The sequence below is a fragment of the Podarcis erhardii genome, assembly GCF_964252035.2.
Source record: "Podarcis erhardii genome assembly, chromosome: 2".
Lineage (NCBI taxonomy): Eukaryota > Metazoa > Chordata > Lepidosauria > Squamata > Lacertidae > Podarcis > Podarcis erhardii.
Genome location: NC_138498.1, coordinates 990,225 through 1,005,699, shown reverse-complemented (window position 1 = coordinate 1,005,699; position 15,475 = coordinate 990,225). Strand labels below are relative to the sequence as shown.

Genomic DNA, 15,475 nt, shown 5'->3' with positions numbered 1-15,475 from the left:
TGCTCCCCACACTTTTAAGAGTTGCATAGAAGAGGGAATTTTGAAAGGTGCTCCCACTCGCCGCAATAAGATTATCAAGAGACTGCAATCAAACCAGAAAAAAATTAAGCTGAACATTGCGATTCAGGACTTTGTCCTTTTGCTCCAAAAATTCATGGGATTATAACAGTCACCAATCATTTTCATTATGTTTTCTTTCAAGGCACTACATGCCGTAAATTTAAGGCCTGTGGTCCATAACTGTTCCCAGTCAGCAAACATAATATCATGACCTAAGTCTTGTGCCCATTTAATCATAGCTGATTTAACTGTTTCATCCTGTGTATTCCATTTCAGCAACAAGTTATACATTTTAGACAGATTCTTAGTATTGGTCTCTAACAATTCTGTTTCCAATTTTGACCTCTCTTTCTGAAATCCTAGTTTCTTGTCCTGCTTAAAAGTCTCATTTATCTGATAGTAATGTAACCAGTCTCGAACTTTGGATTTTAATTTCTCAAAGCTCTGTAATTTAACTTTTTCACCGTCATATTCTATAATTTCACTGTATTTTGGCCAATTAGAATCCATGTTAAGTTTTTTTACCGCTCTAGCTTCCATTGGTGACAACCATCTGGGTGTTTTATTTTCCAACAAATCCTTATATCGATTCCAAACATTATATAAAGCTTTCCTGACAATATGATTTTTAAAGCCTTTATAGATCTTTACCTTGTCATACCATAAATATGCATGCCAGCCAAAATTGTTATCATACCCTTCCAAATCTAAAATATCTGCGTCTTCAAGAAGTAGCCATTGCTTCAACCAGCAAAAAGCTGCTGCTTCATAATAAAGTCTTAAGTCCGGCAGCGCAAAACCCCCCCTATCTTTTGCATCAGTTAAAATCTTAAATTTTATTCTGGGTTTTTTGCCCTGCCAGACAAATTTAGATATATCTTTCTGCCACTTCTTGAAACAATCCATCTTGTCTATAATTTGCAGTGTCTGGAACAAAAACAACAATCTCGGCAATACATTCATCTTAATAACAGCAATTCGGCCTAACAAGGATAATCTCAATCTAGACCATATGTCAAAATCTTTCTTCACTTCCAACCAGCATTTCTCATAATTGTCTTTAAACAGATTCATATTTTTAGATGTTAGATTCACCCCTAGATATTTCACCTTTTTTGTTATCTCCAAACCAGTTTCCCTTTGGAAACTATCTTTTTCCCCCATCGTTAGATTTTTTTCCAGTACCTTTGTCTTTTGTTTATTTAATTTAAAACCAGCCACCTGACCAAATATTTCAATTAACTCTAAAACTCTTTTTGTACTGACTTCTGGCTGTTGTAAAGTCAAAACTAGGTCGTCTGCAAATGCTCTTAACTTATATTGTTTAGCTCCGAGGTGTATTCCTTCAACCAGCTGGTCCCTTCTAATCATATTCAACAACACCTCCAGGACCGATATAAACAATAGAGGGGATATTGGGCAACCCTGTCGTGTCCCTTTTTCTATTGGGATTTCATCCATGACTACACCATTCACAATTAATTTAGCTTTTTGCTCTGAATATATTGCACCTATACCGTTTTCAAAGTTTTGGCCTACCCCCATCCCATGGAGATTCCTCTTCATAAAACTCCAAGAGATATTGTCAAAGGCTTTCTCCGCGTCCACGAAAATCAAGACTGCTTTTCTATTTATATCAGTCTCCAGTAGTTCCAAAATATCTATAATATTCCTTACGTTATCTGACATATGTCTCCCTGGGAGAAAGCCTGTTTGATCTTTATGAATCTCCTCTAACAACACTTTTTAAAATCTTTTTGCTAAAATGTCTGCAAAAATTTTATAATCCACATTTAAAAGTGATATAGGGCGGTAGTTCTTAACTTGATGTTTCTCAGTTTCTGTCTTCGGTATAAGTGAGATGAATGCTTCTTTCCACGATTCGGGAGCCTTTTTCCCCTCCAAAATTTGGTTACACACTTCTTTCAATGGTTGTATTAACCATTCCTTCATTGCTTTGTAATATCTCGCCGTCAGTCCATCTGGTCCTGGTGATTTTCCTAATTGCATATTCTGGATGGCACCCTCAATTTCCTGGTTCGTAATTTTTTCATTTAAACTCCTTCTATTTTTTCCCGAAATTTTTGATAGTCTATATTTTTTAATAAATTCTTCTATCTCTTGTTCATCTTTCGGCCCTTGTGCATATAATTTCTTAAAAAAACTTTGAAAACAATTACTGATTTCATTTGGTTTATTTATAAATTTTCCCTCTACTTCAAGGGACGTCACAGTGTTCAGCTTTTGTCTCTTTTTCAGTTGCCATGACAGCAATTTCCCACATTTGTCAGCTGATTCAAAAGTTTTTTGCCTCATTTGTTTTATTTTCCATTCTATTTCTTGGTTCATCAGTTCCATGTATTGGGTCTGGTAGTATTTTATTTCTCTTAAAATCTCCTGGGATTTTGGTTTTGACCTCAGTTTCTTCTCTCCTTCTTTCATCTGGTTCCAAATTTTTTCTTTCTTCTCATTCTGTTGTTTCCTTTTTATCGAATTTTGTTGAATTAGAAAACCACGCATGACAGCCTTACTTGCGTCCCATATTATTCTTCTTTCCAGGTCTGTTCCTAGATTTATTTCAAAGTAATCTTTCAGAGTCTTTTGGGCCTTTTTTAAGATTGCTTCATCTCTAAAAAGGGTGTCATTCATTCTCCATCTAAAGGTTCCAGCTGTTGTCAATTTCATTTCCATCTTTACTGCATTATGATCAGAGCAAGTTTTTGGGCAGATTTCTGTATTTTTAACCCTTGGTGCCAGATTGCTAGAAATCCATATTTGGTCAATCCTGGTCCATGTCATTTTTGCTTCAGAGAAGAAGGTCCCCTCTCTTTCCAGAGGGTTCCTTGTTCTCCAAATGTCAATCAGGTCCATTGTGTCAGTCAGTTCAAAAAAAGTCTTTGGTAGTCTCCCATCCTTAGAGATTACTTGTCTTTGAGCTTTATCCATGTTTGTGGAGACGACTCCATTCATATCGCCCATCATTATAATTTTATAGTCCATAAAATCCGTTAATGTCTCATGCAACTTCTTGAAAAACTCAGCCTTCCCCTCATTAGGTGCATAAATACCTACGATCAAAATTTTTTCTCCTTGCATTTGAATTTCCACTGCCAGAAATCTTCCTTGTTCATCCTTAAAGATCATTTTTGGTTCCCATTTTTCCTTGACATAGATCACCACTCCTCTTTTCTTAACTTTATCTGAGGAAATAAATTCCAGTCCTAATCTTTTATTTGTCAAAAGTTTTCTATGTATTCTGGCAATATGAGTTTCTTGCAAACATATTATGTCTAATTGCTCTTTCTTTAATATATGAAACACTTGAGTCCTTTTTCGGGGATGGTTAAGACCATTGCAGTTCCAACTCAGAAGTTGCAGAGACATTTTTGTTACTGGGTATCTTTTCCACCAACCGCTCCAAGTTCTTGTTCCTGATCGGTCGGTGCTGGAGTCAGTCCAAATGATAGGTTTGCAATATCCGGTATTTCTCTCTCACTCACAGTTCCTTTCTGAAAGTCCTCAAAATTTCTCTCCAGAAAATGTTCCTTATCTTGGATTGTTTTTATTTTAATTTTCTTCCCTTTAAAGTTAAAGGACAACCCTTGTGGGAACTCCCATCTGAATGGAGTGTTGTTTTGTTTCAGCAAATCCACTAAATCTTTAAATTGAGTCCTCGCCTCCAAAAAATATTTAGGAATATCTTTGTAAATCTGTATTTGAGAATTCTTAATAATCAATGCCTTCTGGAAATGTAGGTTCAATATTTTATCTCTTTCTTCCTTGGATCTTAAGGTGATTAAACAATCCCTTGGTTTCTTGCCTTGCTTCCTGCCAATCCGGAAGGCTGTAGTTATTACAAATTCATCTTCTTCTCCTTCTAATTCATCAGTCCAAAATTCTTGAAATTTGTCTGTGAGAAATTCCCCAAGGTTGCCCTCTTCCTCCTCTGGTACCAGATTCTTACCTTTCCTCTCCAGTTCCATAAGAGCTAAAGTTGCATCATGCTCATGTACCTTCTTTGCAATAGGTACAAATTTTCCCTTGGTTTCCTCGGCAGTAATTTTAGCAGTCTCAGCTATTTTCCTTGAAAATCTATAGATGGTACATGACTCCAGTCAAGCTTGCAAAGATATATCATTTGCCCAGTAATAAATGCTGGAAATGTAACGAATGCGAAGGAACTTTTTATCATCTTTGGTGGACCTGCCCAAAGGTTAAAGCCTACTGGGAAATGATCTATAATGAAATTAAGAAAGTCCTTAAATGGACATTTGTAAAGAAACCGGAGGCTTTTCTCTTGGGCATGGTCGGCCAATTGGTACCAAAGAAAGATAAGACCTTTTTTATGTACGCAACTACAGCAGCAAGAATTCTCCTGGCAAAGTATTGGAAGATGCAAGAATTACCTACTCTGGAAGAATGGCAGACGAAGGTGACTGAATTCATGGGACTGGCAGAGATGACCGGCAGAATCCGTGATCAGAGGAGGGAGACAGTGGAAGAGGACTGGAAAAAATTTAAATTATATCTTAAGAACTGTTGCAAAATCTCGGACTGATAAAATGTTAAGGGTTAAGAAACAGAGAACTATAGCTGTAAATATTTAAGTTAAGAAAATTTGGAGGGAAATCAAATTTTGAAAAGGAATGAAGGATTGCTAAAAAAATTTTGAAACAGGGGTGCAGTGAAGGGGAGGCATGGGGAAGTCATGTATTGTTTGTTTATTTGTGTGGTTTTTGTTTTATGAAAATTAATAAAAATTATTAAAAAAAAAAAATATAACAGTCACCAATCTTTGGATAAATCTATCATATGTTCAGAGCAACTTATTTGTCATATTTTATGTATTCTGGTGCTATGTTAACCCTTAAACATCTTTCAAAATTTCAGCAAATCACACTATACTGAGTGTGCCCTTCTTAGAAAACATGCATGTCTCAGTGTTTAAGCAGACCAAAACTGCAATCCTACAATCACTTACCTGAGAGTAAGTCCCATTCAGCTCAATGGAGCTAATGTCTGAGTAGACATGTGTAGAATTACATTGTTAAGTTTGCTTTTCTAGATAAAATAACCATGAAGTTTTCATCTGAATTTGAAATCCCCTCTTTTTAACCTGGTAAGGGTTTTTTCAAGGCTTAATTTTTATTTTTTAAAAAAGATACATTTAAATTATATCCTGGAAAAGAGGAGACTGAGAGTAGATGTGATAGCCATCTTCAGATATCTTAAGGGGTGTGACATGGGAGACAGAATATGCTTGTTTTCTCCTGCTCTGGAGGGTAGGACTTGAACTAATGGCTTCAAGCTACAAGAAAGGAGATTAAACATTTGGAAAAACTTCCTGGCAGAAGGAGCTGTTTGACCGAGGAATGGTCTCCCCTGGGAGGTTGTGGTCTCTCCTTCCTTGGAGGTTTTTAAGCAGTGGTTGGATGGCTACCTGCCATGAATGCTTTGAGATTCCTGCATTGCAGGGGGTTGGACCAGATGACCCCCAGGGTCCCTTCCAACTCTGCAATTCTATGATTCTATGAAGGGAGGGAGCAGATCCTATGCTGTTGGTGTGTTCTGGTCCCTCCTCACTTCCTCCATAAACTACATCTTATCTCCACCCTAATAACCATCCAGCTAGGTTATTGCAACCTTCTGTCCCTTGAAGACAGTCAGGATGCTGCAGCTAGTATCAAACGTGGCTCTGTGGGCCATGTGACACCAACCCTGAGGGAGTTGCCCTGGCTGTCTATATGCTATGGTTTTGATTTTGGTCTACAAAGCCTTCTACAGCACAGGACCCAAACACTTGAAAGAGTATCCTTCCCAGTACATCCCGCCTTGGGCCTTGAAAATGAGCCGGGGAGGCTCTGCTAGTAGCGCTGGCAGCAGCATTGCCCAGCTGCTGATGACAAGGGACACAGACCTTCCCCACTGTGGTATCCAACTGTGGAACAAGAGACTAGGAATGTAAGGAGGCAGCCATTTCCATCCCGTCCTATGTTCACCACAATCAGCACTGCTTCTGTTCCACTGCAGTTCAGATTCCACTGAAATCTGTTATATGTCTTGCTATCAACTATGGCCAAAACTATCATCATTAATTACTCAATCAGTTTCAATACATTTCAGTGGAAAGGAAACATCAAAGACATCAACATCTTGGAGGCTGTTTTCCACTGTCAGTTTATTTTATTTTAATGGGTTTTTTTGTAACGCTTTAAAGGTTTTTTTGTAATTTTACTGTATCATTTTATATTATGTCATATACTTGGTCTTCAGATGCACTGCAATTTAGAAGGGAATTAATGATAACAGTAACAACAGCAACTGCAGGTTAGGCAGAGTCTCTCTGGGGTTCCAGGCAGGCTTCTCTCCCAGCCCTCCTCCCAGCAGGTGCCACCTGTGTGCAAAGTCTTACTACAGAGCCATGGCTCCTCTCCAGCACCGAGATGGCAGCACACAGCATCAATCGAGTGCGAACACATGCACTCACACATACAAGCAGGGAAGCCCAAAAGGAAAGGAAGTGCACCAACAAGACCCAGCAACCTCCGCACTGAAGATGATGACATGCACTTGGCAGCAGCTTAGACTCCCTGACTGCCTCAGCCCCAAGCCACGTCCAGCGCGCTGGAGAGGCTGTTTATGAGCCACCTGCACTTACTTCCTTACCTGCTGCAGTCCATGCTAGGAAGTCTTTGAACGGCTGCCATAGATTGATGCACAGATAATCCTGATCAACTCAAGCAAGACATTTAAAAAGTTATCTCCTATTTGAAGTGAGGTATGTCCTGCTTAAGCCAAAGTATCCGGGGGGGTAGAGAGGGCTGGAAATTGACTGAATGGATGAAGCAGGGTCAAAGATGCGCAGTAGTGAGTCTTACACAAGCAAGAGCATTGTAAAGAATGGAGTGTGGGGAATCTGCAAGGAAATTCTCTGAGCTTCAAGAAGCAGAAGGACATTTTTATTTATATTCTTGGGATTGGTTTTTTAAAAAGTTTTCTAAACTATGAAGGGATGTATGTTTTCAGGATAAGGGGAAACTTCTTAAAAATGATATTTGGGATTCAAAAAAATAATCAGATTGATTACTAATATAAGTAAAATTTTATAAATAGTGGAATGAGCTATGAGGGCAATTGGTATTATACCCATTTTACAGAAAGGAGAACTGTAGATGAAAAACTTTCTTCATGTAGGACTATGGAATATTTCCCATAGTAGTGACAGCAGTATAAAACACATATTATATGGATAAAATATTTTAAATGCTCTCTTACCTGTTGAGTGCTTTTGGGATGAGGCAGGTTAAAAAAATTAATCATTAACGTTCAAATATTGTTTGTTTGCTAAATTTATATTCCTTGCTTCCTCCCAAAGGTGGCAAACATGTAAATAACAGAATACAGTACAATTAAAATGTCTAAAAACAGTTTTAAACAATATTCTAAAAACAGATTAAACCTTTTAAAACAACACTTAAAAACTAAACAAAAACTGGGTTTTTTTGTTTTTTAAAACCACCTACTCTCACAGCTAATAATTTAAGAGTTGCCAGGAACAGATCTTTCAGCCTCTAATTGCCTGGGTAAAAATGAATATTTCTAGATTTTTCCTAAGTTAATGATGAGGGAGTTGGACCACCGTCCCTATGAAGGTCACTCCACAGTTGGGTTACCACTATTGAGAAGTATTGAATGTTCGAAACAACGGAATGACTTCAAAGTCACAGAATCCAAGTATGAACCAAACTGCAACATATAAGCTCCAACTATAGTGGGGGGGGGGGGCGAGTACATTATACAAGTTGCACCATTTGCATGCAGACTGTGGGTTCTTTTCAGCAATGAGTTCCTGGGACATGAACCACCCGAGTGTTCTGCTGCAAAAGCATCCCCAGGCAGGGTATCCCAGCAGGTCACGCCACAGACCCGCAACACACCAGGCCTCCCTGTTTCTTTGTAAACTGTTCTCATTGATGAGGAGGACCTTTGAGTTTTGCAATTCATTGTTGTTGTTGTTGTTCCCTGCCATCAAGGCTCAGAGTCCAAAATGCGGGAGGTTTGTGCTGGCTGCAACACCCCGATCTCCGACCGCTTCCTCCTGAGGGTGAATGAGCGTTCGTGGCACGAAGGCTGCTTGAAGTGCGCCGCTTGCCTGCAGGCTCTCTCCGGCACTTGCTACTGTCGCAACCGGCAGCTGTATTGCAAGCATGACTATGAAAAGTAAGTGCCTGGCACCTTTTGATTTCTACCCCTGTGGCTTGGCAGAGCAGGCTGAGGTGGGGAATGGTCAAGGGAAAGATGGGCCCAAATAACTTTGTTACCTGGGCGGTCATTTCTGTAGTCACTAGTTAGTTAAATATCCACGGTCATAGTGGAACTGGGCAGGCATTGTCCTACTGGCTGCCATGAACATTGCTGTGATGTCACAGAAGGTCAGAATAGTCCAGAGCTGGGCATCTAAGGGGGACGTGAAAGACCTCAGCACTGGAATTCTAGAGCCAAGTGATATGTTTCATTGAATTGTTGGTGCAAATCAGTTTATTTATTGTGGAGAGCTTTTGTCAGCTATTTTATGGTGTGGTTAAAGTTTGTATCACATGTAGGCTCAGAGACATAATCTTTTCTTATCCAGTGGCATGATATTATTGCCATGTGATAGGTGAATTGACTGTGAACAGGTTGCTAAAATCCATTATGAGATCAGGATTAAAGAACAACTGTGTATTCACCTGCAAAATAAATCTAAATTCTGCAAACAGAAAATAAGTCATGCATGTTGAATATAATTGCTTTTTTAAAAACCTTAGTTTTGGATAATTTATTCTGCTGCCTTGAACATGGTTTTTAAGGAACAGTTTGGCACACTGGGGAATAATGTGCATGTGGATGGCAGGAGGGCAAGGAGACACCCCCAGGCTTCACTGCCTGCCCAGGAGAGCCAGAAACACCCCCTTTCATTAACAAAAATGAAAAGGATAAAGTAGCATGATTCCATGTCAGACACACAGAGTCTGTGTTTGCACAGCAAACCCCTGGATTCATTAAATATATACAGGGTTGATGATAGCTAGCTAAGCGGTAGCACTGCATAGGTAGGGTGAATTATTATTGCCAGGACACAATGCTGGAACATGAGTCAGCACCAGAGTGATGCCACTGCAACTCGGAGAAAGGCAGCAGCTGCGGTGCAACAGCTTAAGGTGCCCAGACTCCGGGTGGAGCAATCAGCAATATTCATAGCAGGAATCCTGGGGTTGTTTGTTTTTCCTTTATGGGAGGGAAGGAAGGCGGAGCACAGCAGAGCACAAGGAGTCTATTATTATTATTATTATTATTATTATTATTATTATTATTATTATTATAAAAAGCTTTGTATATCGACTCTTCCCCTATATATATATTTCTCTGTGTGTGTGTGTTTTCTTTTTGTAAATCTACCAAAGAATAAAATAAAATATAATCAGGATTAAGGGATTGTCTCAGGACAGTGGAGGGTTATTGTATTTTTTATATTCTGTTGGGAGCCACCCAGAATGACTGGGGAAACCCAGCCAGATGGGTGGGGTATAAATAATAAATTATTATAATATGATGCTGCTGATGCTGCTGTGTGTGCTGTGTCCTGCTGGTGCCGCGGTGGTGGCCCTTGCCCTTCTTCTGATAGGAAACGCTCTGCAGGAGAAGACCCAAAAAAGGGGGTACAGAAGGGCCAGTTGGCGGGGAGTGAGCAATGCCCCTATTTTCATCTGAGGAATGTTGGAGGCTGTACACCTTGTACATTTAAAAAAGGCTGTGAATTTGAGAACAAGCAATACTTGTGCTTCCCTATACAGTCATACCTCAGGTTGAAGTTGCTTCAGGTTGAGCGCTTTCGGGTTGTGCTCTGTGGAACGTGTTACTTCTGGATTTCGTCGCTCGCACATGCGCACACAGTCGAAAAGACATCACGCACAAGTGGCAAATCGCAACCCGCGCACGCGCAGACACAGGTTGCATTCGCTTCAGGATGCGAATGGGGCTCCGGAATGGATCCCATTTGTATCCAGAGGTACCACTGTATGACATTTCCTCTCAAGAATTACCAGGCCCATAACTCCTTGTGCACAGGCAGCAGGGCAGGAGCAACAAAACACTGTACTAAACAGGACCATTGATCTCAGGTACAGAGGAAGCTAGTGCTACTGGGAGGATGTACAGGCCCAACGTATATATGACTAAAACCCACCTCAAGGGGTCGTTGTGGGGACTGAATGAGGAAGGGGAGGACCCTTTGCCTTCCCTTCCTCTCCCTTTTTACATTGGCATTCCCTTCTTCTCCCTTTTCTGGCCCCATTCTCACTATACATTTAACGCATATTCAATGCACATGTAAAGTACTTATTCCCCCCCCAAAGCATTGTAGGAATTGTAGTTCACCCCCCACAGGGCTATTGCACCCTTAACAAACTACAGTTCCCAGGACTCTTGGGGAGAAGCCGTGTAGTTTAAATATGCATTGAATGTATGGTGTGGACATGATCTCTTCTCCCACCCTGAGTTTAGATTGAGTGCTGTTTGGAGAAAGGACCTCTCGTTTTCTTCCCCCTTCACATTATCTGTAAAGTGCAATGAGCATTTACAATCATTAAAGATTATTGATATTTCTTTCCCCTATTCCCTGCAGGAAGACCTTTGCCAACCAGTTAATAAAACCAACCCGTTTTGCAAACGGCCTTGCAAAAACTCTGTTTTTATGGATTCCTAATGGAGGACTTTTAGATAGCAACTTCAAAAACTAACAGGAAGCAGGGAGTTCCCCCTGCCCCGTTGCTTTTACTTCAACACTTTAGAATAGCGATAAGCTGGGGGAAGCCTGTGCTGATTGCTCACGCTTAGCATATTTTGGAATGATTAACCAGCCCTCCAGACCCATTACCTTCTGCTGCTGGGCCAAGTGTCAGGCCTGAGCATACAAATCTGGAGGATTAGAGGGGGAGGATTAGATCTCCCAACAACACCGAGCTTTGATCGCAGCTGCAGAAATCAGAAAGCAACCAAACCAAACAAAGCCTCTTGGTCGACTGAGCTCCACACTCCTGTCCGTTACAGAGGAGTATCTCAGAGAGGGTACATACTTTGGGCTTTCTGCTTCAAGAGCTTCTCCAAAGCTTGCTCAGCAAGGCCTGGAAACGATGCCTTATGAAGAACGGCTAAGGGAGCTGGGCATGTTTAGCCTGGAGAAGAGGAGGTTAAGGGGTGATATGATAGCCATGTTCAAATATATAAAAGGATGTCATATAGAGGAGGGAGAAAGGTTGTTTTCTGCTGCTCCAGAGAAGCGGACACGGAGCAATGGTTCCAAACTACAAGAAAAAAGATTCCACCTAAACATTAGGAAGAACTTCCTGACAGTAAGAGCTGTTCGACAGTGGAATTTGCTGTCAAGGAGTGTGGTGGAGTCTCCTTCTTTGGAGGTCTTTAAGCAGAGGCTTGACAACCATATGTCAGGAGTGCTCTGATGGTGTTTCCTGCTTGGCAGGGGGTTGGACTCGATGGCCCTTGTGGTCTCTTCCAACTCTATGATTCTATGATTCTATGACCTGCCATGAACTCTCCCACCAAAACCAGAATTTTAAAACACAGGAAGTTGCCTTATACCGAGTCAGACCATCGTTCCATCTCCCTAGTTTACTGGCAACAAATCTCCAGCTCCAGCCGAAAATGTCTAGGATTGAATCTGGGACGTTTTGTGCACAACCCCTGATCTCTGCCAATGAGCTTAGGCCCTTCCCTTATTCAGTTACGTTGCTCTGCAGCTGCACCCATGAGAACTGAATGGAACAGGAGAGTAATATTAAGCGTCGGTGAGCTGAAATCATTTATAGACAGCTACCCATCCAAGGATCCTAAACTCCTGTAGAAAATAAAGTTCCAACACTAAAGTGTTAAAAACAGACTAAATCAAGCAAATAGATACATAAAATCTAAATAAAATCAACAACAAACAATGATATTATCAGGGATGATAATAATAAATAAGGATACCACTAAGAGAAAGAATTCTCTAGACATCTTCTGCAGACTGTGGTGGGGGGAGAGAAAGCTGGACCTTAAGGCAGGAGTGGGGGATTGGATCTGGCCAAAGGGGCAGATTCAGAAGAAGGCAACTTTGGCAAGGGGGCAGAACATTCCACCTGACAGTCACATGACATCCTGCAATGTCAGGTGACTGAAATGTCAAAAGAAGAATCGGGTGTGCACTTAGCTCCTGAGTTGCCCCTTGCAGTCCTAGCTTGAATTGAAGCCAGGGCCACAAAGCAGCTAGTCAGGAAGAATTGCAAGATTGTCTTCCTGAGTCCTCCTTTTCAGTGGGTTGTCTTTCACTGAGACACAGCTTTCAGAAGTGGTCCAGTGCACTTGGGAGAGGTGGGAGCTGCCGGGTGTGAGCAGCCGTTGCCAAAAGCAGCACAACAGCAAAAGGCACCAAATTAAAACACTGCTTCACTCCAGCCAAAGTGTCAGTGCCTGTCCGTCAATGGAATGAATAAATGGATTTTCCAATCATAGCCGTCGGAGCCGGATATGCTAGTTAGGTTTAGGGGTGCCAGACTCATATGGGTTGAAAGGAACATATTAAATAAAAGCAATGCATCCCAATGGCCGTTCTCTGCCATTTATTTTAATACATCCCTGGGCTGGAGAACCAAACTCCCTACCCAGCCAATACTTGTTCCTTTCTTCTTCACAGTAAAAGGCCTCTCAGTTGACAGATCTCTCATGCCCGTCCCTGCCATACCCAACACATGATGGAGGGGGAGGGTGCATAGCCTTTGCACACAGCAACAGATCATTCCATCTTCAGCACAAACAAATCGCATGGAGAGTTTCTTGATTAACTGCACATTTACAGGCCATAGTGGGAGAGGAGGCTCATGCGGATAGAGATGCAAGCAGCCATTGGAGAGAGCTGACCTCTTTACCTCTCTATTAAGCACAGTGGAAGAATGTTAAGTAGTAGCTTGCATCAAGTGTAACAGGGATGCCGTGAAATGCACCGAGGACCCCTAGAAGGCCTGATAAACACTCACACATTGCTGTGCACCCCCTTTATGTTTGTTAGCTTTGTTTGAGGGTCTTTCCAGACTATTATTTTCATTATTTAACAGGAATATTTAACATTATTTAACAGGAAATTGGCAGCCCATCTTTGTCATTTCCCAGATGCAACCATGACCAGGGAGGGAGGGGGGAAACAATGGAGTATCATTGAAACAAATCTGGGAATCCAGTTCTGCCGGGGGTTGGCAGCCACAGCTTCTCCTGCTGATTTATGCCATCCACACTTCTGTTGACGGCTCCTTTGGCTGCTGTGAGAAGGATGACTTCAGGGAAGCCTCACAATCAGGAGGCAGGGGAGACAGACTAAAAGGAGATGGGGGCAAGACTAATCCAGAGAAGCTGTGGCAGTTTGGTTTCTCTCTTCGATCCATTGATTATGTACAAACTAAAGAGCAAATATTTGAGCTCCAGCAGGTCAACCCTCATGAATCCTCTGCTCAAGGCTGGATGCCTCCTAGGTCTCCTTCCCCTCCTCTCTGCTATCATCCTATAAGGACTGGCTGGAGTATTCTGCAAACTACATGGTGTGGTTGGTATGTTGCTTAATGGGTCTGACAAGACCTCTTGAGCTGATAGGCAAATTCTCTGGATTTCCATCTGGCAGTCATAGAGAAAGGGCTACTCACCTGCTTCCGAGGAACGCCTCTTCCATCTTCTCCTGGTGTCCCAGGAACTCATCCAAAGCACAGCAAGTGTGGGAAATTCATCTCCTTTACAGCGTAGAGCAGGGGTGAGGAACCTCTGGCCCGTAAGCCAATGGGAGGCAGTTTCCAAGCCTAGTCACCCTCTCGGGGGGGATGTTTTGGAGGGGTGGGGCAGTTGTAGAAGGTGCACACTCTAGCTGAGTGCTATATGCAGGCTACCCAGGCAGATTGCCACCAGTAGACCTGAGAATGTCTCTGACCCTTTCAGCTGTGTTATGATGATGTCAGCACCTGTCCCCATGACTACTGGTGATGCCACAAATGTGGTGTGGCCACATGGGCCCACAATTCAAGTACAGTGGTACCTCGGGTTACATACGCTTCAGGTTACAGACTCCGCTAACCCAGAAATAGTGCTTCAGGTTAAGAACTTTGCTTCAGGAAGAGAACAGAAATAGTGCTCTGGCAGCGCAGCGGCAACAGGAGGCCCCATTAGCTAAAGTGGTGCTTCAGGTTAAGAACAGTTTCAGGTTAAGAACAGACCTCTGGAATGAATTAAGTACTTAACCCAAGGTACCACTGTATTTAATTAAGCCAGCCCTCCAACATTCCTTAGATGAAAATAGAGACATTTCTCCTCCCCCCACAACTGACCCTCCTTGACCTCCCATTTTTTTTCAGTCCCCACCCCCACCCGCAAGCATTTTCACCACCACTTCACCAACAGGACACAGCCAACCTGAAAACCTCTTAATCCCAATTTTATTGGGATTGGACTCCAGCGCTCACCTCCTCAGCCAGCCTGGCCAATGGTCAGGGATGTGGGAGTTGGAGTCCAACATGCCTATCCTGGCAAAAAGTGACGAGTGGGGTGCCACAGGGTTCTGTCCTGTGCCTGTTGTTGTTCAACATGTTTAAAAATGGCTTGGATGAAGGAATTGAGGGGGTCCTCATTGCATTTGCAGATGACACCAAACTGGGAGGGGTAGCTATTGATTGATTGATTGATTGATTGATTGATTGATTTAATGTGCCCTTCATCCAAGGATCATAGGGCAGTTTACAATATAAAAACACAAAAATACATAACATAGTTACAAAGAAAGACCCTCACTCCCCCGCCCCCAGTTTAAAAGGTCTTTGCCTGGCATCTAAAGATATGTAACAAAGGAGACATTCCACAAGTGAGGAGCCACAGCACTAAGACCTGCTCTCAACTTGCTGCCTTCTGGACCTCTCACGGAAGAAGCATACAAAGAACAGTCTCATATGGTCAGTTCATATGGGGAGATTCAGTCCTTGAGGTGCTGTGGTCCTGACCTGTTTAAGGCTGAAGAAACCAGGGGGTGTCCCCTTCCTGCTGTAACCAGCTCCCCTCCCCCCCAATCTCCCAGAACATGAAGAGGATGGAGCAAAGAGAGACAAGACAAAGGACCTGGGGGTGGGAGAGTTAGGGAACTGTGGGAAGGAGGAGACCTTCAGTCCTCACAATTGCATCATTGGGGCAAGACCTACTGTGGAGAGTTACTGGGCTCAATGGGCCTGAGCTGTTTTGTTTCTTTGAATAAGGAGTTAACTTTGCTGGCACCTTGTGAGTCATTACTTACCTCGCCCTGGCACCTGCCTCTGACAGAACCCAGTGGCGTAGCGTGGGTTGTCAGCACCCGGGGCAA

At 42.2% G+C, this 15,475-nt stretch overlaps 1 protein-coding gene and 1 long non-coding RNA gene across 3 annotated transcripts in view; one reads left to right on the top strand and one right to left on the bottom strand.

Moving 5' to 3' along the window:
• The window catches only part of LOC309336197 (LIM homeobox transcription factor 1-alpha-like), an 89,921-nt gene that overhangs the window by 13,173 nt on the left and 61,273 nt on the right, over positions 1-15,475 (top strand). For both annotated transcript variants that reach the window (XM_081851778.1, XM_081851777.1), the window contains exon 3: positions 8,094-8,280. In XM_081851778.1, coding sequence (XP_081707904.1) covers positions 8,094-8,280 — 187 coding nt within the window. The remainder of the gene's footprint in view (positions 1-8,093; positions 8,281-15,475) is intronic.
• LOC309336263 lies at positions 10,015-14,050 on the bottom strand. The gene is made up of 3 exons (XR_014153958.1): positions 13,785-14,050; positions 11,640-11,870; positions 10,015-11,222 (listed from the first exon to the last, which is right to left on the bottom strand). It is a non-coding gene; the product is annotated as an uncharacterized lncRNA (long non-coding RNA).